We start from the raw sequence: 23,923 nt of genomic DNA, 5'->3' as shown, positions 1-23,923 counted from the left end.
GATTTTTTTAATGTAAAAAATCATTTTTTGTATATTTATGTTTGACAAAAAATTCTGAAAGATTTATCCTAGATTCTAGATGGAAAGCTTTGCCACGCTGCAAAGGTTTGAACTTCAAGACATCTTTTATGTGAGAGAAACAAAAAAGAGAAATTTTCATACGAAAAGTTAGTTGTGTTGCACAGATCTTAAAGCAATATTGGACAACCAGGATACCAGGGCCGGGGTGCAGCTGTTCTAAAAATCCACGTCCCCAATGGTGGCGCAATTTGCATCACAACCCGTCTTGAAGGCATCGTCTAGAAGTCGGCTCGATTGTTCTGTTGGGTAGCTGCTTCTTACGGGGATGTGGGTGGTGGTGGTGCGATTGAGTTGGGGTCGACAGTGGTGTGTCTTGGGGTCTGGCAACATCACGCTTGGTGCTGTGGAGCTGCCATCTCTGCCTCGTTTGTTTGTCTTTGGCAGTGTTCATGTGGTGTGCCGTCTTGTTGTGCATGTTCAAGACCTTCCCATGGTGGTCTCCGTTCATCTTTGCTCAATGTTGGAGTAATGATGCCTCCCCAACTTGATAATCGTTCCGGCTTCGTATGGCTGAGCTTGCAGTCAAGGTTCTTGTTCAACTATAGCACTCGTTGATTGTGAAGGCTCCTCTATTGCGCCGTGGGGTTCGGTACGCACGCCAGTGCGGTGCGTTAGGCTGTTTGCAAAGTTTTGGCATTGTGATCCCTCGACGGCTCCCCACATCTACTCGTGTCACTCGTGATGGTGCTTCGGTCTACTCGCTAGGTCGTGCCTTCTCTTGGGTGTGCATTTTTCTCTTCTTCCTTTCCCCTTGTTATTTTTCTGAAAAGGAGGATAACCCCCGGCCTCTACATCAGAACGATGCATGCTAGGTCGGGGAAGGGTCCGACCACTTTGGGTCTATAGTACGCAGCCTTTCCCTACATTTCTGTAAGAGGATGTTTCCAGGACTTGAACCCGTGACCTCATGGTCACAAGGCAGCAGCTTTACCACTGCGCCAAGGCTCCCCTTCATGCAGCCATATATTGTTAATAGTGCAAAATCCAGCACCCGAACAACCTCGACCCGGAAATAAAGCGGAAAATAAATCCTGAGGCCGTATACCTCGCGACAGTAACTCCCCCAGATAACCACAAACCCTATGTTACAAGACACACAAAAAAAAGAAAAAATACACAACTTCTAGGCTACGCCTTCAAGAAGGAATCGTCGCACGTATGCTGATGATGACGAGTCCACCACAAGGATGAATTTTGGATTCTCATCACCAAAGCCAAGCTTCAACCGACCACCTTCAGCAAGGACACAAGCAGGCGCACGTCGATATAGCCTGATCAGAGTTCATGTGCTTCCACCGGAGTGCATAAACTCATCGTTAAAGCCGCCTGCACCATCCACCTTTGTCCGTCTACCGACGCCTCGATATCCGATACCTCTAGAGAAGACAACGGAAGACAAAGACATCCCATACCGCCTGCCTCCCGCTACTGTCGCACCACCTTCGATCCAACAACAACATGCTAAACGTGACACCTCCGCCAAACCACCGTGCATCACCTGCTGGTAGCAGGCATGACTTGACATCTCCGAATAAGACGTCGTGCGTAGCATCCGCCGGTAGCACATCCATCGGTGGCTTCACGTGTCGGCGACAGGCACTGCCCGACAACTCCGAAAGAGGCGCATGTGTCACCTGGCGAGCCGCATCTAACCCGATCTGTTGATGGAGGGGACGTCCCATACTGCCACAGCCTTAGAAAGGCAGTTGCCACCTCGAGATCCAGACTCCGAGTTGCCCACACAACCCTAGAGTCCGCCGCCGTCGATGAAGAGGGGCCGCCGTCCCGATTCCGGGCACTACAGGGAGCACCCACCGTCGCGCCAGCCGCTGTCGTCGCCCACACAATGGCAACAGCCGCCGCGATCCCGCATCCAACATTGTCGATGCCGGAGGAAGCTCCGGCCGTCACGCGCGTCCTGCAACATTCTCGGGAGCGGGATCCCAAGATCTGCCGCCACCGACGCCGCCACAAGGACCCACCACCTGGCTCGTCATCCCGACGGAGGGGCCGCCTCCGCCGCCATGACCGGAGTCACTACTCCAGGGATCAAGCACCGCCAATTGGGCAGATCCCCTCCTGATCCACCCTCCCTATGTAGCCGATGGAGCAGCGCCGAACCGCCGGGAAAGACGAAGACGAAAGGGTGATATCGCGCTGCCAATCCCTCCAGACCGTGGGGTTGCAACCCATATCCCCGCCGTCCCCATCACTGGCGGTGCTCGGGCCTAGCCGACGCACATCTCTAGGGACGTCGAGGTGGAGGAGAGGTGGGGAGTGGGCGGTGGCCAGGGGGCTAGGGTTGGCCCCCCGCTCGCCCTGGAGGGAACGAGACGAGGGGGTATGGGAGCGAGACTAGGGGGTACGACAACCTCGACCGATCAATTTGGGTCTTGTATGGTTTTGGTCCGGTTTCCCTCATAAACAGGGTTAACTTGTTTAGGTTTTTGATTCGGTTGCCCTTATAAACCGGATCAATTTTTTCTTTGAATGAGATCAAATTCAGGTATGGAGCTCTCCCACGATGACTGTTCTAAAAACAACAACAAAGCCATTAGTTCCAAACAAGTTGGGGTAAGGTAGAACTGAAACCCATCAGATCTTGCAACCAACTCATAGTTCTGGCACATAGATAGTTAGTTTCCACGCACCCCCTGTCCATGGCTAGTTCTTTGGTGACATTCCAGTCATTCAGACCTTCACGGACTCCTCCCATGTCAAGTATGGTCTACCCCAGCCTCTCTTGATATTATCACACTTTAGCCGTCCGCTATGCACTGGTGCTTTTGAAGGCCTGGGCTGAATATGCCCAAACCATCTCAGACGATGTTGGGCATGCTTCTCTTCAATCAGTGCTACCCCAACTCTATCCCGTGTGTCATCATTCTAGACCCGATCCTTCCTTGTGTGGCCACACATCCATCTCAACATGCGCATCTTCGCTACACGTTGAACATGTCGCCTTTTAGTCGGCAACACTCAGCACAATACAACATTGCGGGTCGAATCGCCATCCTATAGAACCTGTCGTACAACTTTTGTGGTACTCTCTTGTCAGAGAACGCCAGAAGTTTGGCGCCACTTCATCAATCCGACTTTGATTTGATGAATCACATCTTCATTGGTATCACCGTCGTTTTGCAGCATTGACCCCAAATATCGAAAGGTGTCCTTACCACTTGCCCATCAAGGCTAACCTCCTTGTGCCTAATAGTACTGAAACCGCACCTCATGTATTCGGCTTTACTTCTACTAAGCCTAGAACCTTTCGAGTCCAAGGTTTGTCTTCATAGATCTAACTTCCTATTAACCCCCATCTAACTATCATCGACTAGCACCACATCATCCGCAAAGAGCATACATTATGGGATATCTCCTTGTATATCCCCTGTTAGCTCATCCATCACCAAAGCAAAAAGATAACGGCTCAAGGCTGACCCTTGGTGCAGTCCTATTTTAATTGGGAAGTCATCAGTGTCGCCATCACTTGTTCGAACACTTGTCACAACATTATCGTACATGTCCTTGATGAGGGTAATGTACTTTGTTGGGACTTTGTGTTTCTGGCCCACCACATGTCATTTCGCGGTATCTTATCGTAGGCCTTCTCCAAGTCAATGAACGCCATATGTAGGTCCTTCGTTTGCTCCCTATATCTCTTCATAAGTTGTCGTACCAAGAAGATGGCTTCCATGGTCTTTCTCCCAGGCATGAAACAAAATTGATTTTTGGTCACGCTTGTCATTCTTGTGAAGCGGTGCTCAATGACTTTCCCATAGCTTCATTGTACGGCTCATTAGCTTAATTCCATGATAATTAGTACAACTTTGAACATCCCCCTTGTTTTGAAGATTGGTACTAATATACTCCGCCTCCATTCTTTTGGCATCTTGTTTGCCCGAAAAATGAGGTTGAAAAGCTTAGTTGGCCGTACTATCGCTATGTCTCCGAGGCCTCCCAACACCTCAATGGGGCTACAATCAGGGCCCATCGCCTTGCATCCTTTTTAAAGCATTTTTGACCGCAGACCCTTGGTTTCGCCGCACAAAACGTCTGCTAGTATCATCAAAGGAGTCGTCCAGTTCAATGGTAGAGCTCTCATTCTCTCCATTGAATAGCTTGTCGAAGTACTCCCGCCATCTATGCTTAATCTCCTCGTCCTTCACCAGGAGCTGATTTGCTCCATCCCTGATGCATTTGACTTGGACGACATCCCTCGTCTCTCTCTCTCTCTCGAATCTTGGCCATCTTATAGATGTCCCTTTCGCCTTCCTTCGTGTCTAAGTGCTAGTAGAGGTCCTCATATGCCCGACTCCTTGGTTCACTCATAGCTCGATTTGCGGCATTCTTTGCCACCTTATACTTCTCTATGTTGTTTGCACTCCTATCCAGGTGTAGGTGTTTGAAACAATCTTTCTTCTCCTTAATAGCCTTCTGGACATCATAGTTCCACCACTAGGTATGTTTAGCTTCGCTTCTACTTCCCATGGACACTCCAAACTCCTCTGAAACCACCTTACGAATGCAAGTCGTCATCTTCATCAACATATTGTCTGCATCTCCTCCTTCCTCCCAAGGGCCCTCCTTAATGATCCTCTCCTTGAAAGCCTCAGCCCCCACTACTAAAAGTCACCAGATGCGATTCTTTCTTTTTAAAGAGGGTGTTAGTTATGATCATGTCGTAGGCTAGAGCAAAGCTTAAGACATCTTCTCCTTCTTGATTCTTGATGCCATAGCCAAAGCTCCCATGCACCCCTTTAAAACCTGTGTTAGATGTACCATGTGGCCATTAAGGTCTCCTCCTATGAAGAGCTTCTCGCCAATAGGTACACTCCTAACCATGTCCTCCTGGCCTTCCCAGAACTCCCTCTTGGTGTTCTTATTGTGGCATACGTGCTGATAACATTGAGAACTAAGTTCCCAACTACCAGCTTGACCAGAATAATCCGGTCCCCACCCCTCTTGACGTCTACCACTCCATACTTAAGGCTCTTGTTGATCAAGATGCCTACTCTATTTCTGTTTGCAGCTGTCCCAGTGACTGTTCAAACAAATAAAATAAATAAATTTGTAACCACTTCCCTCAGACACATAATCTAGATCATGCACTTGCTAACAGTAAAGGTATACATGTGAGCACACTTGCTAATCACATGTTTATGAAACAGTAGGGCTACATCACTTGCATCTACTGCTTGCTGGCATTGTCTCAGTAAACCTCACGCATCCCATGCCTAATCTTTTGCATAAATGTGGGTGCAACATCCATTAGCATGAAATTACAAAGCGAAAACGATAAGGAGACCATCGTCTACCAACGTCTATTAATTTTGAAGTGTGAAGCTTTACAGTGGAATCACAATGTAAGTACTTCACAATCATGATGAGGCAACCCACAAGCATCATCCATGGCATGAAATAGGAAAAGAAGAAAAAACAATTCCTCTAGCATCATCGTATGTCCTTCTGGAATCGATACTGGATTGTTGCCGCCGCATTCCGTCAGCTCACTACTAACCAATCCATCTCCCAACTGCGGCGCGGAGGAGTGAAGGGGTGCTGATTTGGTGTTGGTTTGGACGAAATATTTGGAGGAATTGATGGATTCAAATCATCTGCAAGGATTTGGTGCAGAGTTGGAGAGTGGAATTGAGAGTTGGGGGACTCATGGGGCTAAAATGGGGTGACTTCATGGGTCAAGCCCCACTTGCCAGTGACTGAGAGGGTACTTTTGGAAGAGAAAAGCACTTAGCCTGGTCTGGCCGTGAAGGTGTGCAATGGCAAAAGCAGAGCACTGTGAGAACTAATGGCAAATGTGTCAAGTGAGAAAAAGCGATGTCATAGGCGTTTAAATTATCACTATTTTGGTGAGTAAAGCATGCAAAACATTTTGTCTAACACATGTCTTATACAGGTTACCATCCTTTTGGACAAAAGACTTGATCCGTGTAACTTGAGCAAGCGAGCGAGTCCAGGAAGACATCACAATCAATAGTGCAGGTGATTACCCAGCTTCTTGGCTGTCAGGACGTATGTGGCAGTGGGTGGCTGTCAGGATGTATGAAAGCCACGCAATTGCAGGCATAAAAAACATGATACACCATCGACGTACTCTCTGCCAGGAACAAGTTTTTTCAGCTCGATATGGTGTCCGCCTCCCCGGTTGGTCAAGTCGTTGGCATCACTTGTGCCTACTTCTGTCTCGAATATTTTCCCTTGCAAGCTGAATTCAAATGAGATTGGGAGACAACAATGTTCTTCAAATTAGATTATTTCCTATAGCAGGGCAAGGTTCATATTTCATACTGTATTTACCAGAATCAAACTGTTCAAAATGTAATTAGTTTCAACCAGGTCTAAATCTTACCAGTATTGCTTTTGCAAAATCTAATGAAGGTGCACCCACTATTGGTTCTAGAGCATGTTACGCATGCCGCCACCCAGATGTTTCTTCCTCTTTTAGGATCAGTATCTCATCCCCTTACTCCCCTTTCTGCTATTTTCCGACTAATCCATCATTAAACTATGATGCACATCCGAATGTCATGCAGCAACGTCCCTCCTTGCATGTGAATATATCTGCACGTCTACGCTCATTGTGAAGCCCCTCGTCTGTTCTCATTGTGAATATATTGAAAAGTTTGTTTGGAGCTCTGGCTCCATAGAACTTGTTTTTTGGAAGGAAAAAAACAAAATATTTTTTTAATTTTTTAAAATCTCTAAGACAATTGCATGAACATACTAATGTACTCCCTCCGTTTCTAAATATAAGTCTTTTTAAAGGTTCCAATAAAAGACTACATACGGAGCAAAATGAGTGAATCTACACTCTAAATTACGTCTATATACATTCGTATGTAGTCCATAGTGAAATCTCTACAAAGACTTATATTTAGAAACGGAGGGAGTATTCTACATATGTATAATTTTTAAGATGAAACTATTTAAGATGTAAGCTAAAAAATTAAAGTCGTGTCATTTGAGAACATTCACTGTTTAGAGTACTAAAATTGACACAATTATTTTAGCTCACATCTTAAATCTTTTTCTTTTTTGGCAGGGAGCTCACATCTTAAATCATTTCATCATGAAAATAAATTTATGCACACATAGAATACATCCATATGGACATATGGATTTTATATTTTGACACTTCAAAATGGGAATTTTGTTTTTTTTCAAAAAAAAAAAGAAAACACAGCTCGGATGCCCAAGCTCCAGTACGCCTCACTCAGCGGTTGCAGTTTTTCAAGATACAACAATATACGTGTTCTTCCAAAAAAATATGGTTCAGAAAGTTGCAGGTATACATTCTTGTTGAACATGGCCTACGTGGCGGGTCAGCTTGAACAACACACTTGGTATTCAACATCAGCTCCCTGCTGCTGGCACTAATTTGTGCGCAACAATCTTCTAACGATCAACAATCTTATGAAGATAGTTCATTCCAAGAAGCAAGTCAGTACCAACACATATGTTATTCAAATGAAAATCAGCAAAAAGAACTGCACTCTGCAGGAAATCAGATCTGAAGCGAAATAATATTGATGCCCAAGTTTTCTGGGAACAGAGAGGTAGTACTGAGTTTACATTTTGGACCAGAGAGCATCACATAGTGTATGCTCACAGATTGTTTTCAGCTGGTAGACCTCAAAAAATTCTCAACTCTGATGAAGACTTCTTTTGGGCGGGGGAATCTAACATATAAAGCCTGCTAGGCTACCCGCCAACCTGAGGCCTCCGCGCGCGCGAAGCTCGTTGGCCGTGCGATCTTTTTACTGTAGCAGTGTTTTGGCTGCTGGCAGCAGCCCCGCCGTTAGTTTTTTTCCACTTCCGGCTAGCAGTCCACCCCGATGACCATTGGGCCCGGGTGTATGTGGGGTTGCTTGTTTGAGAAGGTGGGTATCTGAGGTCCCGTCGCTCCAGAAAACGAACACGTTGAAAATCCTAGCCTACAGAGAGCCTCATCTCATCCCCAATCCCCTGCCTCCTCTTCTCCCTCAATCCCTATCCTCTCCTTCTCCCAAATCCGCCGCCTCCTCTTCTCCTCCCCAATCCGCCGCCTCCTCTTTTCCTCCGCAATCCGTGAGCCCTCACCACCAAGAAGCCACGGGTGCGCCGCCGCTGGAAGAAAAAAAGAAGAGGAGGTGGCACGGGGACCAGCGGCGGCGACGGCCTGGGAGCCACCCTGGAGCAGGTGGAGATGCGGGGCAGCGATGAAGGCGTGTGAGAAGATGGCCTGAGCGTCCTCGTCAAGGGCAGTTTTGGCTACCTCCTCCCGCCTCGGCTTGTTTTTCTCTCCTCCACCGTTGCTACTTCCTCGCTGCTCTCCAATGAGTGTCTCTGTCTCCTCTTATCATTGCCATTTTCTGATTGTATTGAAATTAATTCAAAAGAAAATCAGTTTGTTTGCTGCCAGTTAGTTTGATCTATTCATGTTTTCTTGTTCCCCATAGGATTGGGTTTGTCCGCTTGGTGGAGCAGGCAGGGAGCAAGTAGGCAAATATGGGAGAAGGAGAATGACCCTGACGAGATGACTGCCATAGGGTCGTGACCTTCTTTAGCATGCACATCGGCACCGTCCCCGCGTCCGCAGCAGGGGGACGACAATGGCTGCAAGTGACGGCACAGGAGCCCATCTTAGTCGAGCACCCTCCCAGGTTCGTGTTTCTCCCTATAGTTCTCTTAATTTTCTTGCACACATTTTTTTAGGTTTGCATATATTCTTGCATATGTGCATTTTTTTAGTTTTGCCTCACTGCACAAGCCTTGACTGGGCCATGTTCTTTATGAACCTCCATAGGGAACCCCCACAGTTATTTTGTTCTTTTGATTTAATTGAGTTCAGTAGATTAGCAAAGGGTCTTTTGATTTTGTTGAGTTTAGTATATTAGTAAAGGGTCTTTTGATTTCGTTGGCCATATAGGATTTTACTACTGTTATGGCAAAAGAAGGCTAAAGCTGGGAAAGACAACAATGTCAGGAGCCGGCCGAGGTAAAGAGACCTAAGTTGACAAGCAGGGTTGTGCAGTTATTTTTCTCTGCTATTCATTGAGCATATCAGGAGATTGATAGACAGTGTGAGAACTGGTACATAAAATAATTTCTTCTGAATCACATAGTGGTTCCTAACATTTAGCATTTCTAAAATTTGCCATTTTTAGCTAGATCCAAAATGCAGAGAGGCAAGGTTTATTTTCCTGGAGGTCCTATATTGCAGCTGGTGCTATTTTGTTATGTCAAATTGTGTATTTTTCCAGCTTCCCTTCCTCATGTATGAGGTGAGTACTAATTTCACTTCCTTTCCCCGCCTATGATTAATCCTCTTTGTAACCCCAATAGGGTTCTTATTTATTGTCTATATGTATTTACAATATTTGATTATGACCCCAATGAGGATAAAGCGATTTTAATATTTTTTGTGGGTGTGTGCAGCTTGTCTATGGTGGGATGGGGATTCGGAGGATAAATGTTATGGCAGTAAGGAGGTCAAGCGTGAGACGTCACATGTCAAGGGGATTTACTATTTAGTCTCTTCTAATCAGGTGAAGAGATACTGCTGGTTTAAACGGAATCCATACTTTAACATGATTTCTCCCAATTCAACAAAGTCAGGTACTACTCATGTTCTTTCATGGTATGGCTTATGTGACTACGAAGTATAATACTTTCTGTTATTTCTTTGATCCCCCAATACAGGTACTACTCATGTTCTTTCATGGTATGGCTTATGTGACTATGAAGTATAATACTTTCTGTTATTTCTTTTATCCCCCAATACTGTTAGCTTTCTAGATAAATTCAAAATTCACTGACCTGGAGATCTCTCACTTAATTTGCAGCTATGGAGCTACTCGAGGCAGCAGAACATTATCCCACACGGAGATGGGGATGGCCATGCCCGTGTTGATGCCGTCGGCCGTCGGTGAGAGCATCACCGTCAACAACGGCTCCAGCGACCTCTCCAGGAGCTTCTCCATGAGCTCCTCGGGTGACACCAACTCCAACATCATGTTCTTCACGCCCGGAAGCAAAAAAGCGAAGGTGCTCATCGACAGCGACGATGGCATGGTCACCAGCCTCAGCAAAATCGAATCCCAAGTAGGACAAGCTTCACATGTATACACTTCACATCCATCCGCACTCTGCTCCCCGTCAATTGTTTAATGCTACAGTTCTAACCTTGGACCAAATTCAGTTTGGCATGTCAACCACGTCTTTAGACATGTCCGGCATGGACGACTATCTGCAGCTGCAGCAATACTTCATCGCCTACACAGTCTGCACCAAGCGTGGCTGCGCCACTCACCCACGAAGCATCGCTGAGAGGATTAGTTAATTTCCTACAACATTTTTGGTGTTTGTCTTGGTGCGACATGTTTGTACTGAATATTTTTCTTTCTTATGCTGTTTAGGAAAGAAGAGCAAGGAATAGCAAGAGGCTAAGGAGGCTGCAAGACCTCGTGCCCAATATGGACAAGGTAACTAAATCAGTTGAATTGATGCACACTGTCAATTCTGTCACCATAAAGTTGGGTGCCATCTGGCATCTGCAGAGTATCAAAGCTTCTTCTAGATCAAAGAAAGCTAATCCAGAATCAACCATAGTCAGTGCAAGAAGGTTATACAGGGCAGATGATATTTCATCAGAGAGGTTTGTCACTTTGCCTTATTTGTCCAGGGCCTACTATTCACTTCATTATTGTTGATCCACATCATTACTGTCATACTACTATGATTCCCAATAACCTTTTGGTTTGTGCATTTGGTATTTAATATTTCTTTGTTGTTTGATCCAGGTATACTACAGTGAAAATATAATAAGTGTGCCAGTTTGTGATGGTTGAGGGGAAATGTGAGGTTATAGCAAAGAATGACATTCCAAATTCAAATCTTCCGGTAGTGGTTGAGCATGCCTTTCACTGTGAACATTTATATGATCCTGATGCTGGAGCTCTTAAGCAGGTTAGTTATTGCCAACATTCATCTTTTGATTTCTCCAGTTTTGCATTTATTTTGTGAGAAACTGCTTCAGGTAGTTGACTGAGCATGTCTTTTCTTTTAACCAGCTACCGACAAATGTTAAGCTCATGACCTTGACAAGGAAGGCGCATGCTGCAAAGAAGAATGAAGGCAAGTAGATTTGTGACGATGAGCAAGCTGGTTCAGACAAACAGAACGCAACACCAGAGAACTGTCTTGCAACCCTTGATATTTTTGCTGGCTGTGGAGGTTTGTCTGAAGGGTAGTAGCTATCTGGTAATTATATTTCCATCTGCATGTTTATTATTAGATGCTTGCTGGTAGATAGAACAAACTTGACCTCCACATACTTTCTGATCATTTGACAGTACCGGCGCACCATGTACAAATTGGGCAATTGGATATGAAGAACCTGCCAGGCAAGCATTTGGTGAAAATCATCCAGAGGCAGTGGCATTAGTGGAGAACTGCAATGTGATTCTAAAGTATGCAACCCCCCTTTTTCTCCTTTGGACGTACTAAACCTATTGTTACTGTATCTCCCAACTCATTTGTGACTCGGGTTTGTTTCTTGAAGTATTCTCAAATCTGCATCTCCTCTCTTCAGGTTGTGGTCAGGGAGGCAAAGCGAAGGGCAACCTCCGGAGTGTCGCGGAAGAGTGGTGTGAGTAGAGGGTGTCGCGGAAGAGTGTCACGCAAATAAGTGGGTGGGGGAAGGAAGCAGAGCAGGCAATGCCCCTATTTATATTTGGCGTTGGCATGTCCAGATCGATGGGCCAAAGCTCATTGTGAGTTCCTCCTCCTTCACTCGATTTCTTCTTCCATGCATGCACAGCTTTGTCTATATTTCTGTGGTATAATATGTTCTGAAACAGTGTGCTATTATTGAACTATGTTACTCTGTTTCTTTTCTGAAGTAGGAAGTGATGAATCGAACAAGGAGGAAGGGTAACACGATGACGTGTTTGGTCTTCAGCCATTTCTTTACTAAGAAACCCAGGTTAGGATTGTCTAAATGTCCAGAAGCTCAATCTTACTACTAAATGTAGTTATTCGCTTCATTAGTGGAATGGCTATCTTCTATCGTCAGATCTATGATACAAGACTAAGTTTTTCTATGATTTGTATTAGTGTGATCCATACATTAAATGGTGAAGGATTACTACTACTATATCAGTTTAGGTCTAATCTAGAGTTTAGACTTCCATTTTTTGCGGGGATCTAGAGTTTAGGCTTGACTAATCTTTATAGCAGTTTGTTCATGTGAAAATTATGACTGATACAAACTAGATGTTATTATATAATATCGGGACAAGATACTAACCTACCATTATGCAAAAAAGAAAAACATAATACTGATCTGCCGCTAACAAACGATGTCACAACTTAGACAATCTCTGAGGTCGAATTTCTGTTTTCCAACAATGGGTTTTTCATTTCTATCCTACTACTTATAGCTGGATTAATGCATTTATCTCTCTCTATCTCCGTTTCTGTTGTTACTTACTGCCCTTTTAAGTTTTCTATTCCCAGTTGGTTTCATTTTTTATTTGCTAACATCCACAAAAATGAATATCCACTTTATTTTTTTATTCCCGGAGTGCCGAAGGTGGAGCGGCGACGAGAGCTGGCCATTTGTTAACAGTCGCAGACACACGTGTACCCTGCTCGCTGGCCGTTGCAAACTGAACGGCTATATGCATTAAATGGCCATACACAAAGCTAGCTTGCACAGTAATCGGAGGAGTTGAACTAGGTTGAGCTGGTGCTTCATATGGCCTGGAACGCCAGGCCGTCTTCTGTGTTGTCGTCGCGGGCACCACGGGACCGTCTTGGCCTTCTTCCGTGTCACCATCGAGAGCTAGCAGGAAATGTGTGTCGAGAGGCACATGAATACACCCGTGGATTGTTTTTCAGCGTGCTCAGTTTTAAAAAACGAGTTATGCAGTTCTTTTTTAATACAGAGAAAAAATGATAATTTTGCAAGTACTACAGTATTAAGATCACTGTTTTTAATACTGTAATTTAAACCACAGTTTTTAGTGGTAGCCAAACAGCTCACTGTAATTAAAATTGTGTTAATCTCAAAAACTGTGTTATTCTCAAAATACATAGAAAGTACTTTGCTATCAAACAGGGCTACAAGTGCAGATTTCCTTGAAGATAGTATATTTTATAATTGTATTGCCAACGTGCTTCCATAGTTTTATCACCACAAAATAATTCTAGCTGCTTCCATATTAAGGTAAAGCTGCTGCCTTGTGACCATGAGGTCATGGGTTCAAGTCCTGGAAACAGCCTCTTACAGAAATATAGGGAAAGGCTGCGTACTATAGACCCAAAGTGGTCGGACCCTTCCCTGGACCCTGCGCAAGCGGGAGCTACATGCACCAGGTTGCCCTTTCCATAGTAAGGTAACAATAATCTGTGTTATAGCAGAATATAGATGTAGTGTGCTTGTCTCAATATAATGCAGAGTTTAGAAATGAACTAAAATCTGTGAGCAGGAAGTAATAGGCTTATTTTCCAGTTAGAAAAATATATGTACTGTAGCATCATGTATTCAGGTAATCCCTTGTATTTTTTCACTAGGTTCATGTTTTATATATTGTCCATACACCCACGTAAACTAAAGTTTGTAGTGTCAGCACTAAACAGGGGCACAACTTAGTATGGGTAGAAAAATAAGAGCTTGTGAAAAGAATAGTATCTCTATTACAGGATAAGAATGACTCTTTGGTTTTATGCTGATGTGTGAAAGCACCCCATTATCATGCAAATAGTACCAGGTTTAGAGCCTTGATTATGGCGGCTATAAACCCAAAACAATCCATCTTATTATTTAGTATACAAAGCGCGTTCTGGTGGGAATGACTCCAATTAGAATTCTAGCTGTCGGCATATATCTGATTGGTCCTGGATTGAAAATCTCAATTGTCAGGACTTGCTTGTATGCATTCCTAAATAGTGTAAAACTGAAGCTTGCTGCTCGTGAGGTGTCAGCCATAAACATGTATTATGGCCATTGTTTATACGGTGAAGTGCCTAAAAAATAGAGTTACAGTAGGGTTTTTACCCTACTGTGTTTGCTAAAAAAAGTGCCTAAAATTCAGTGACCATAGCTTTCCACTTTAGCTCATAAACTGGATGGCAAAATAGAGTTTGCCCATTTCATATCTATGTTGTCTTATTAGGAAAATAGAGTTTGTTTTATAGCTGATGCTTAATATGTTTCATCGACTGGTATGCTCTAACTTTAGCTCATAAACTGGATGGCAAATGCTAATTCTGATGGAGCTTTTGCCACTTATTGTTTTATGGTTGTCTAGACAGCTGATGGCATGCTTCTTTTTGTGAATTGTCAATTCTTTTGTACAGGGTCCCTCGGCTACTTATGTTTTGCCAGACAATGAGAGTATGTAGATAGCATGTATGGTTTTTACATTGCTTTGCGCAGGTTGAGATGCATTACATGATGTTTTCCTTTTACATTTATGAGTATTATAGAGTCCTTTCTTTTTCCACAAGGGGCAGTAGTTGTGTCATTTGATTCGAAGGACAAAGAGTTGATCACAAATGGGTAGCATTCAGGATATATACACAAAAGAGTATAGAACCAAATTATATGATGTAGTTGACTACTATTTCTATTAACTTCTCCTGTACACAATGTTCACGAGTTCATGTATTAAGTACATTTTATTGTGTCACTTGTGTTTACTTTTTTTTAATGCAAGTTTACAGCTACTCGGAATTCCTAATTGTAGACTCAACTATCTTGACCTACCGATGATCTAATTTGTGGCATTATTACCTTAATAAAATATTTGCATTTAATTTTCTTTTTATACAGGGGTATAAGTTCTTACCAAATGTACTCAAATATACGGTGACTGAAAAATGCAAATATTTTCAAAACGAACATGGTTTTAAATAGGTCTTTGCGCCATTTGGCGCAACTGGTCATCTAGTTGTGATAAAGCCTAAGAGATGGAACAACAAGTGTTTGCCGATTTCAGTACAGAGTTGTCGCGTAGTCTCTCCATTTGTAATCAGCACTTCGTAACACAACAGTTGAATCGACATAGCTGTCACATAAACTACAATAAAACAAGGTTAAATGACAGACCGGAATTCAACTGAAATTTAAATCAACAGCAGATTACGTCAATGGACAAAGAAAATTGACAATTAACCTTTGCAGATATGGCCAAATAATTGATCTTAGTATCTTACACTGTTTTCCCATTCCTATCAAATTTCTAACTAAATAAGTGAATGGATAAACCATCTGCAGCCAAGTGTTCATACAGTTCATCCACAACAAAAGTTATCATTCACATCCTTAGGATGTACAGTACAATACTTCAGACCGTTACCGCATTCTTGTAAATTGTTCTTCACAAGTCCACCAACTCACAACGTACAAAAAGAGCAAATTAAAACAATTAAGGACCGAACAAGGGCGTTAACTGGGTTGTCCACGTGGTGTTGATTGTGCACCGACTGGGCACCACGATGCGTAGGCTGAGCTATGTCACCACGCGTAGGCCATTTGGTCATATCTAGGGCCACTTGTATGGTGTGTTGGGTTTCTGTGCTGCTCTGTTCAGGAGGAAGCTTAAAAGAAGGAAAGGAATAACTCTGGCTGTGGTTGAGTATGTCCTTCCCTCCTCTCCTTCCCTCCTCCTCCCGTGTCGTCCCCGCGGGCGACCGGGGGGAAACCCTAGGGCGTCGTCGGCCGGCTCCCCTCCCCTCGTCTTCCTCCCTCGCCGCTGCCCGTTTGCGCCGGCAGGGGAAGCCCGTTTAGTGCTGGCGGCGGCGGGGCCTCGTCTCTCCCTGCTCGGGCGGCAGCGGCGCGGGGCGCCCTGCTCGGACAGCGGCGCTGCGCTTTCGAGGGGCGTGGTGGCGTGGCCGCTTGGTCCGACGGCGGGGCTGCTGGTCCGGGGTGGCGGCGTGGAGGGCCTCGCGGTGGTGGGCGCACCCGTGGCGGCGGCGGATCTGACGCGGCGGCGGCGGTGCTGGTGGTTGCGGGCGAGCCGGTTTCCGGCCAGATCTGGCTGGATTTGTCGCCGGGGACCCGGCTGGTGGCGCAGGGCGGAGGCCGGGGCTCGTCCTGGTCGCGGATTCGGGAGGGGACGACGGCGGTTGCCGGCCTGCTCCTTGGATCTGGCACTGGGCCGTCAGCAGGCGGCTCGGAGCAGTCCCTTGGGGTCCCGGCGTGGATGTGGGGTTCCACGGCGTGGTGTGGCCCGTGGCGGTGGTCTGGGTCGTTTCAAGGTGGCGGCTGGACTTTTTCGGCGTCTGCCTGTCGGTGAGCGCCCTTGACGACCTTCGATTCCTCTCCCCGTCGTTCAAGCGCTACCTTCATCGGAGGGTTGGCCCTCTCCCAGCGGCGCCCATCGCCCGTCTCGCGCCCGGCGACAGGACCGAGCTCGTCTCGCGCCCGACAGCAGGACCGGACTCGTCTCGCGCCCGGCAGCAGGACCGAGCCCGTCTCGCGCCCGGCAGCAGGATCTGACTTGTCTCGCGCCCGGCTGCAGGACCGAGCTCGTCTCGCGCCCGGCAGCAGGACGGGTCGATGGTGGCCAGGTTTGGCCGGACTTCGGGTCTCGACGCTGGGGAGTGCTCAGGAGTGCGAAAGGCGGTTCCTTTCCATTCATCTCTTTGGTTGGGGTAGCGGTGGGTGACGGGTGCGGTGGCGTCAAGGTCATGGATGCTGGGGGCGGCGGCCCTGGTGGTGGTGTCGCGGTGCTCCTGGGCAAAGCCCGTGACTTGGTGCTGCCTGGTGGCCATGGCCGTGTGGGCGGCGTGGTAGCCAGGGTGCGGCGTTCGGTGGCGGTGAATATTGGTCGGGGTGAGAACCTGTTCTATCTTCGGACTGACCGGCGACGGCGAAGCTCGTCCCCTTCTTGAAGGCGTCGCCGCGACTCTCGCTGCCCGTCGTGTTGCTCCGGGGGAAACCCTGATCCTTGGGTCGGGCGGTGGCGGCGCTTCGGTGTCGTAACCTTCCTGTTGGCACTGCCTTGGAGCCCACGGAGCGTCGTATGTAGCTTCTTCTCTTCATGGTGGCGTGTTCACGTTTAAGGCCCCCGGTGGCTCTTGTAGTGCTAGGGGTGGTGTTGCTGCGCTCAGCGCCTTTGTATCCTGCCTTGGGTGTGTGCGTGTGTGTTGGTGGCGTGTGCTGTACTGGGTTGTTGGTGATCTGTGCTTTATATATAAAGCGGGGCGAAAGCCTTTTTCGGTAATAACTCTGGCTGTATCCCATATTCCCGTTATATTTTACAAGTGGTTGCAGCTGATTTTGCTGTTCATAGATTTATTATTTACACAGATCAACTTAGGTCATAAAAACGACTGGACGCGCCCCAGCTTCTAGTTAGAATAACTGATCACAGAGCACTCCGTATTACTTTAACCAGGATAGGAATCACCATTTACTAGCACAGATCACGAAAAGGAAACTAAACTCTTAAGGTGAGGGGACAAGAGAGTAAACTATGGTATTCCATATCACATTTTGAGGCTTGCATAGACATGAAGTAAATTATGGTATTCGGTTTTTTTTTGCGCAGAATAAAATCACAGTATTCTGAATGGCATTTTGAGGCAAATTTTGAATTACTATCAGTTTTCACAACTACAATAACAGAAAATAATCTGAAGCAGAAAACCAAACAATCAATCCATTCTTACTGTTCCACACCAGATATTAACATCAAGAACAAACAAACTCTAGCAACATCATGCTATGGTTGGTTCCTTACCGGTAACAGAGCAGCACTAATGAACCTGACCCTGTTGTTTACCAGCAGTTCGAGCAGCAACTGTGGATGGGATAGCAATAAGAGCTCAGGAGGGAACAAGGGCTGTAGGATGATCAAATAACACCTCATATCCCTGCATGTTATTTATGCATTCGTAAGGCATATTTACAAATAGTAACAACACAAACAAGTAAAAAAACATATGTGAGAACATACCATGTACCACGTGATGTCGGCTCAGAAAACGTCCGATATCAGCATGGGAGATAAAGTATGTAAACTGCCCTCCAAAACCACCATGCAACAATCCAATTATTCTCCCATTACCATCTAACAACGGAGCACCTGAGCTTCCTTTTTCACTTGCTATTACTACTTGAGTGAGGTTCATTGTGTATCCAACGGTGTTCACAAGTTCCAAGTCACGGACTGTTCTTGAAGGGTGAGAAATTGATCCTTCAACAGCTGTTCGAGGTAGGCCAGGAGGCCATGAAATCATTGCGCACTTGTCGAAAGCTTCTGGAGGAGTTGGACTAAGAATCAAGCCCTGGTGACTGTTGGTACATCTTCTGCCCAAATTCTTAATATCTGCTCGGTATACATGAAGAAGAAGCAAGTCTTTCTCGCAATCGATGCCAATCATGGAAGCTGGTGCATAAACTCTTGCTCTTACCCTGCTTTGCCCGCGGAAGTTCTGCTCGTAATGATCACACAACACTCTTACAGAAAAAAGTGAACAAGCATCTTGAAGCGAAAGGGGTTCTGAACTCTTGAATACGTGTTGCATAAGATGGGCACATGTTAAGATCTTAAGATGATCATCTGCCTCCTCCACTACAACGCCCGTGCAATTTTGTCCTCGAAGGTCTAACTCCGCAGCTCTTTTTTCTGCAGGAATAGTCTCTACTTTGTTCATAAGAGCTGTAAGTGCATTAATTGCAGATGCTTTTGGTCCGATAGTGATGAAAAATATAGAGTCTACAGAACGGTTGTAGATCCACTTCTGTAACTCGCTCGAAAAAGCATTTGGCGGAGCAGCCATCTAGCAATGAGAAAAAGAGAAGGATGTTTTTAAGTACAGTTTACAGTTTGGTACAATGCAAACAAAAAGAACAGAAGTGAGGAAGTCCAGGGAGCATATACCTTGTATTAGACACCCACGGTGAACCCTGCGGCGGGATACAAAAGAGGAGGTGGTGATTCTAAGTAATGAGATCAAAGGAAGCTGTAGGAACAAACAGCAACCTTGCCTAGCGAGACAGTAAATAAAAAGTCATAAACAAAAGCCATAACATCTGAGAATAAATTGTAAAAATTCCCAAAATAAATGCTAAGGCCAGAAGTACAATGAATACTTCTTTTTTGCCATATTTAAAAAGAAAAGACACTACACAGCAGCATGAGTTTGATCAAGAACGACATCTATATCAGCTTAAATCGGCCCATATTAAAGCAGAAATAAGAAAATATGAAACTCTATTTGATTTCAGATATATAGAATAAACAAAAAAAGACTTTAACACTCACTCAAACCAGTTAACTGTGTTTAACTTTACCCACAATTGAGGGCTTAAAATAATGATTTGACATCTAATTCCTTAAAGGCATTTGAACAAAAATGCTACTCCCTCCGTCCCAAAATAAGTGTCTCAACTTTAGTACAACTTTAGTACAGAGTTGTACTAAAGTTGAGACACTTATTTTGGGACGGAGTATATCACAAACCTACAATGCACTACTTTAACTCCACAAATGGGCAAAATCAGTTTTGTGACAAACAGATCTTTCACATTAGATTGCAACTAGATGTTCAAGGTTTCAAGTCTAATGGCTTGTTTATGCTGTACAACAGATCCGGAGATTGATTAATGGAGATGTTCAAAACTTGTCTTTGCTTCCAACAAAGCATGAGGACGAACCAGTAATGACTATCAATCATCCCTATTGGGGGAGTTTCTTTCTTGCTTATCTCTGTAGGTCTCTGATCTTAGAACTTTGAAATATAAGGACCAAACTTAAAGATACGGAGACTCTAGAAAGTTTGCCAGTCAACACACATAGGGAATGAATGACAGTACAGGAGCTGGATGTATTTTGCACACAATAGAAACAGTAACTCTATGTTTATCTTGTGAGTGATAGCCTTCTAAGTAGAATACATATGACCAAAAACTGAAGCATAGTCATTACTCAGTACATATCCCTGTAACAAGTTAATTTGTCATTACAGAACCTGGTAAAATTTAATCATACTTGCATGTAAATGATCAATAAAAAGTTCTAGAAGTAAACTGCTCAAACAGGGACTTAAACTGGATACCTTCTCAACCATGACGCTCTTTCTTTGCTGCTGTGAAGTTACATCAGTAATACAGCTGACGAAACTCAGCTCAATCAGAAGTAATACGCTCCCCTCAGAAGTACACCCTGAACTCCTGAAGAAAAAGAAGAAACAGCAGTCAGTTTGAAGTAAGTAATTCTCAGCTCAAGGTAGAAGAATGAGTAATAGGCTGGCAAGCCCATTCGGGTTCAGTCAACATCACACAGCACAACTGAAGAAGCACGAGATACAAGCATTCTCCCTCAGCGCCCCCACTACCATCTACCCAAGAGACTCGGGATAATGCCAGTTGTGATGTGTTACGGTAGTCTCCAAAAAGGAACAACACACTATCATAACAAACCCAGAAAACCCAAAGGAGAAAGCAGTAACAGCGGCAGCAGTTACGGGAACCCCTCCCTAAAGCCAAAGAAGAGCAGGGGAGTCGGACACAGGATGCCCATGAAACATCCATCCATCACAAAATTCACAAGTCACCACACTGTTTTCGTATATGATAAGAAGTCTTGTAATGCTGCATGCTAGGAATGCAGCTTTACATCAAATCAGATGACACAAACAAACCAAACCATGAAGTATCATAAATGCGGGCAGGGATTCATCAGGGAGGCCACCTCCTGCACGAAGGAGGAAAAGCAACGGACCCCAGGGCACAAGAAAGACCACGCCCACACACATCCATCCCCTTCCCTTCCCCACAAGATTCAGCAAGCTCAAAACAACAGTCGTGGTACCTACACTGCTGCGGAATAAGTGACAAGAACCGTCAAATCACGTTCCCCATCACACAAATCTCTGAAGCCTCTGTCCGGGCTCTCTGTTCCTGGGAGAACAGAGATTGGAGTGGACCGATTCTGCCAAGGATACGGACTTCAGGCGGCTAATTGCCAAAGAAATCGCTGGCGTTTCCGTTCTGGCTCGATTCTTACCACGCTTACTGATCTAATTAAGCAAAATATGAAGAACTAGAGTATCTGCTTCGCTCCAGTGATCCTGTCTACGTGTACGCGTGCAGATATCTCCTCGTCCCCCCATGAAGTCGCGAACTCAGAATCGAGATTCAATTTTATCTGAAACCCCACAGCAGGAAACCCACTGAATGCATCGGCGAATCGACGCACCGCACATGAGGAGCAAACCCAAATGCTGCTCGCGGAGCAAAAAGTGAACCCAAACGGGACGAGGGAGCGTGGAGACTGATGAACTAACCCTGGCACTCGCGGCTTGCTCGCGGGGTCCAACCGGCGCTGGACGGCTGGAGCAGGGACCAAGGGGGCGGGGCGGGGCGGGGCGGACCGAGACGGGGCCACGGCGTTCGTGCTCCTGCGGGGACAAGGGAGGGGCGTGAGAAGCGGGCGAGGGAAGGAGAGAGCGGCTGACGGAACCGGGGAGAGGACGATCGGCTCGCACCTGGGCGGTTCCCTCGCAATGCCGGCGCGGTGGCGCGCGCGGGCGGATGGCGCCGTGCTCCCGCAGGGCTCCGGTCCGGGAGAGGGCGCGCCTGGTGAGCGGCGGCAACGAGCGGGAGGAGAGCGTGCGTGCCCCGCGAACTGGGCTTGGGGTTTGGGGAGGAAACGAAGGCGGCGTGTGCTCGGTTGCCTCCCTGGCGGTGGGGCCCGCGCCTCGCCCTTCTTCTTTTCACTTCGCGGCCTCGCCCTGTCAAAACGATACTCCTATGACGAGTAGCGGTCACGTTTCCATTTTCATCGAATGCCCTTTGCGCAAGAAAAGTCACCGGTGTTTGAGAGTCCGTCCTCTTGTCCTCGCGTGCCTTATCCACGGTAAGAGCATCTACTCCCGCGGATAGCAGATCCGAGTATCCGCGAACAGTGACCGGTCACGTCTTAAATTTACTCCTCTGCATTTAAATACCTTATACTACAAATCGTAGATCCACACAAAATCATGCAAAGGATAAGATCCACGTACTACATAGATCAACTACCTTAATCGTCATCAGAGATGTCCACTATCTCGGTGTCCGGCTTCGGATACATGGGCGGCCACCACAACTCCAACTCCCGCGGCTCCTCCAACTGCTCCGCGTCGGCCTCCGCCTCCATCTCTGATTCCACCACGTCGAAGAGCGCGTGAGTCGCCGCTAGTTCTTGCCGAATGAACTGTCGGTTGGCCTCCACATAGGCCTCATCCTGGATGGACTCCAAGAAGGCATGCTGCTCCGCCATCTCCGCCACTTGGGCGACCGTGAAATCCGGCTCCATGTCCTCCATGTCGAAGCCTAGAGCCAGCGCCAGATCCTCCTCAGGCTGCTCCGCCTCGCCCTCCTCTGGATCCGCCACCTCCATCGGAGTCGGCTGCTGCTCCTCTTCCTTCTCCTCATCTGTCTGCTCCTCCTTCGAATCCGACGAGTCCGGAGGCAGGCCGGCAGCGATGCAGGCGGCGCGCACGGCGTGCCTCGCCTGGATCTCCCGATCAATCTGGAGCAAGCGCTCCGGCGTGAGCATAGCATATGTGGTTATCTTTTGCCGAACCATGGCGGAGCCGGAAGGCGTGGGAAGAGCAGCACAGCGGGAGAGAGGTGGATGGGATCGGGCTACGGCGTGGAGAGGAAGGAGGTGGATGTGGCTAGGGTTGGAGGACGCCGTCCGGCTTAAATAGCCAAATTTGGACTCGAGTGGCGAGCTAGAGTGGCATCACGAGGCATTCACACCCCCCGATGGGAGGAGACGAGCTTTGGACCACCGGGTTTCCAGGCATTTTCGTGTGGGACCCCATCATCAGTCCGACGTGGTAGACGCGCCCAGGCACGCCCGAACGTGATGCGGCTTGAACTTCGTGGGTATTTCCCCAAAGAGGAAGGGATGATACATCACAACTACAGTAGGTCTTTCCCTCAATGATGAGACCAAGGTTATTGAACCAGTAGGAGAACCACGCAACACTATGTAAACGGTACCTGCACACAAAGAATAAATACTTGCAACCCGTGTAAGAGGGGCTGTCAATCCCTCCCGGGTAAAAAGATAGATAAAATTGTAGTAGATTGGATAGATAGATCTCGCAGAAACGCTGTAAGGGCATATTTATCCCCAAGATGTTTTGGTGATTGATAACAATGCTTGTGCGGACTAATCGTGTGCGTTAAGTTCTTTCAGAGATTCATCCTTTGGCACGAGACGATTATCTCCCCTCGGTGTTTTATTCAAGACGGTGTAGCTCCTTCGTTTCGTTGTTGGTGGACTAGTCTCGTAGGAGTCACCGTACTATCAAGAGGGGATCCGTTTTGGTAAGACTAGGGTGGAATCAACACGTACACATCCATATCACACCCGTCGTTTTCTTTCCGCTTCATTGGAGATGCCGTTTTCCCCTTAGTATGCTTTGCTCTGCCCCAGCGGTAGTATCGCGACCCACAGCGGTAGTACCGCCGAAGCTCCCCAGCGGTAGTACCGCTCTCAGAGCGGTAGTACCGCTCCAAGCGGTAGTACCGCTCTTCGAACGATAGTACCGCTTGAGGTCTTCGGCTGTAGTACCGCAGTGCTTCCGGACTACTGCCGCCTCGATTCGAGAACGATGTTTTTCGTGTCGGGTTTTGCGGTACTAAGGGCAGTAGTTGTGACGGTAGTACCGCTCCAAGCGGTAGTACCGCGCCTACCCCCACGGTAGTACCGCCCTGGGGTCAGGGCCCTGTCAGCGCGGCAGTACCGCTGGGTATGAGCGGTAGTACCGCCCGGAGCGGTAGTACCGCCCTTCCCTAGCGGTAGTACCGCTCTGTGCGGGGCTGCTCAGT

The 23,923-nt window shown here is 46.6% G+C and overlaps 2 protein-coding genes and 1 long non-coding RNA gene across 7 annotated transcripts; 2 read left to right on the top strand and 1 right to left on the bottom strand.

The window, feature by feature from the left end:
- Window positions 1-8,636: 8,636 nt before the first annotated feature.
- LOC119303038 (transcription factor bHLH81-like) lies at window positions 8,637-11,028 on the top strand. Of its 4 annotated transcripts, XR_005147829.1 has the most exons (8): window positions 8,637-8,741; window positions 9,008-9,362; window positions 9,517-9,718; window positions 9,924-10,182; window positions 10,280-10,415; window positions 10,497-10,562; window positions 10,638-10,735; window positions 10,881-11,028. XR_005147829.1 is itself a non-coding variant. In XM_037580127.1 (7 exons), the coding sequence occupies exons 3-6, from the start codon at window positions 9,669-9,671 to the stop codon at window positions 10,514-10,516; spliced, it is 465 nt and encodes a 154-aa protein (XP_037436024.1). In that variant the 5' UTR covers window positions 8,637-8,741; window positions 9,008-9,362; window positions 9,517-9,668; the 3' UTR covers window positions 10,517-10,735; window positions 10,881-11,028. The 4 variants fall into 4 exon arrangements, 2 of the variants coding, with proteins under 2 accessions (XP_037436024.1, XP_037436016.1); XR_005147828.1 differs by having other exon boundaries at window positions 9,517-9,696; window positions 10,497-10,735; XM_037580127.1 differs by having other exon boundaries at window positions 10,497-10,735.
- Window positions 11,029-11,443: 415 nt separating this feature from the next.
- LOC119303031 lies at window positions 11,444-14,835 on the top strand. Of its 2 annotated transcripts, XR_005147811.1 has the most exons (4): window positions 11,444-11,549; window positions 11,672-11,852; window positions 11,982-12,064; window positions 14,443-14,835. It is a non-coding gene; the product is annotated as an uncharacterized LOC119303031 (long non-coding RNA). The 2 variants fall into 2 exon arrangements; XR_005147810.1 differs by lacking the exon at window positions 14,443-14,835 and having other exon boundaries at window positions 11,982-12,799.
- A 2,997-nt stretch (window positions 14,836-17,832) lies between these two features.
- LOC119303021 lies at window positions 17,833-20,243 on the bottom strand. Its single transcript, XM_037580103.1, has 4 exons — window positions 20,152-20,243; window positions 18,975-19,081; window positions 18,048-18,873; window positions 17,833-17,964 (listed from the first exon to the last, which is right to left on the bottom strand). Exons 3-4 carry the CDS (start codon window positions 18,871-18,873, stop codon window positions 17,957-17,959), a joined length of 834 nt encoding a protein of 277 aa, XP_037436000.1. The 5' UTR covers window positions 18,975-19,081; window positions 20,152-20,243; the 3' UTR covers window positions 17,833-17,956.
- Window positions 20,244-23,923: the final 3,680 nt, after the last annotated feature.

The sequence above is a fragment of the Triticum dicoccoides genome, chromosome 1B, assembly GCF_002162155.2.
Source record: "Triticum dicoccoides isolate Atlit2015 ecotype Zavitan chromosome 1B, WEW_v2.0, whole genome shotgun sequence".
NCBI classification, from domain to species: domain Eukaryota; kingdom Viridiplantae; phylum Streptophyta; class Magnoliopsida; order Poales; family Poaceae; genus Triticum; species Triticum dicoccoides.
Note: the sequence above shows the minus strand (reverse complement) of the source record. Positions and strands in the feature narration are given on the sequence as shown.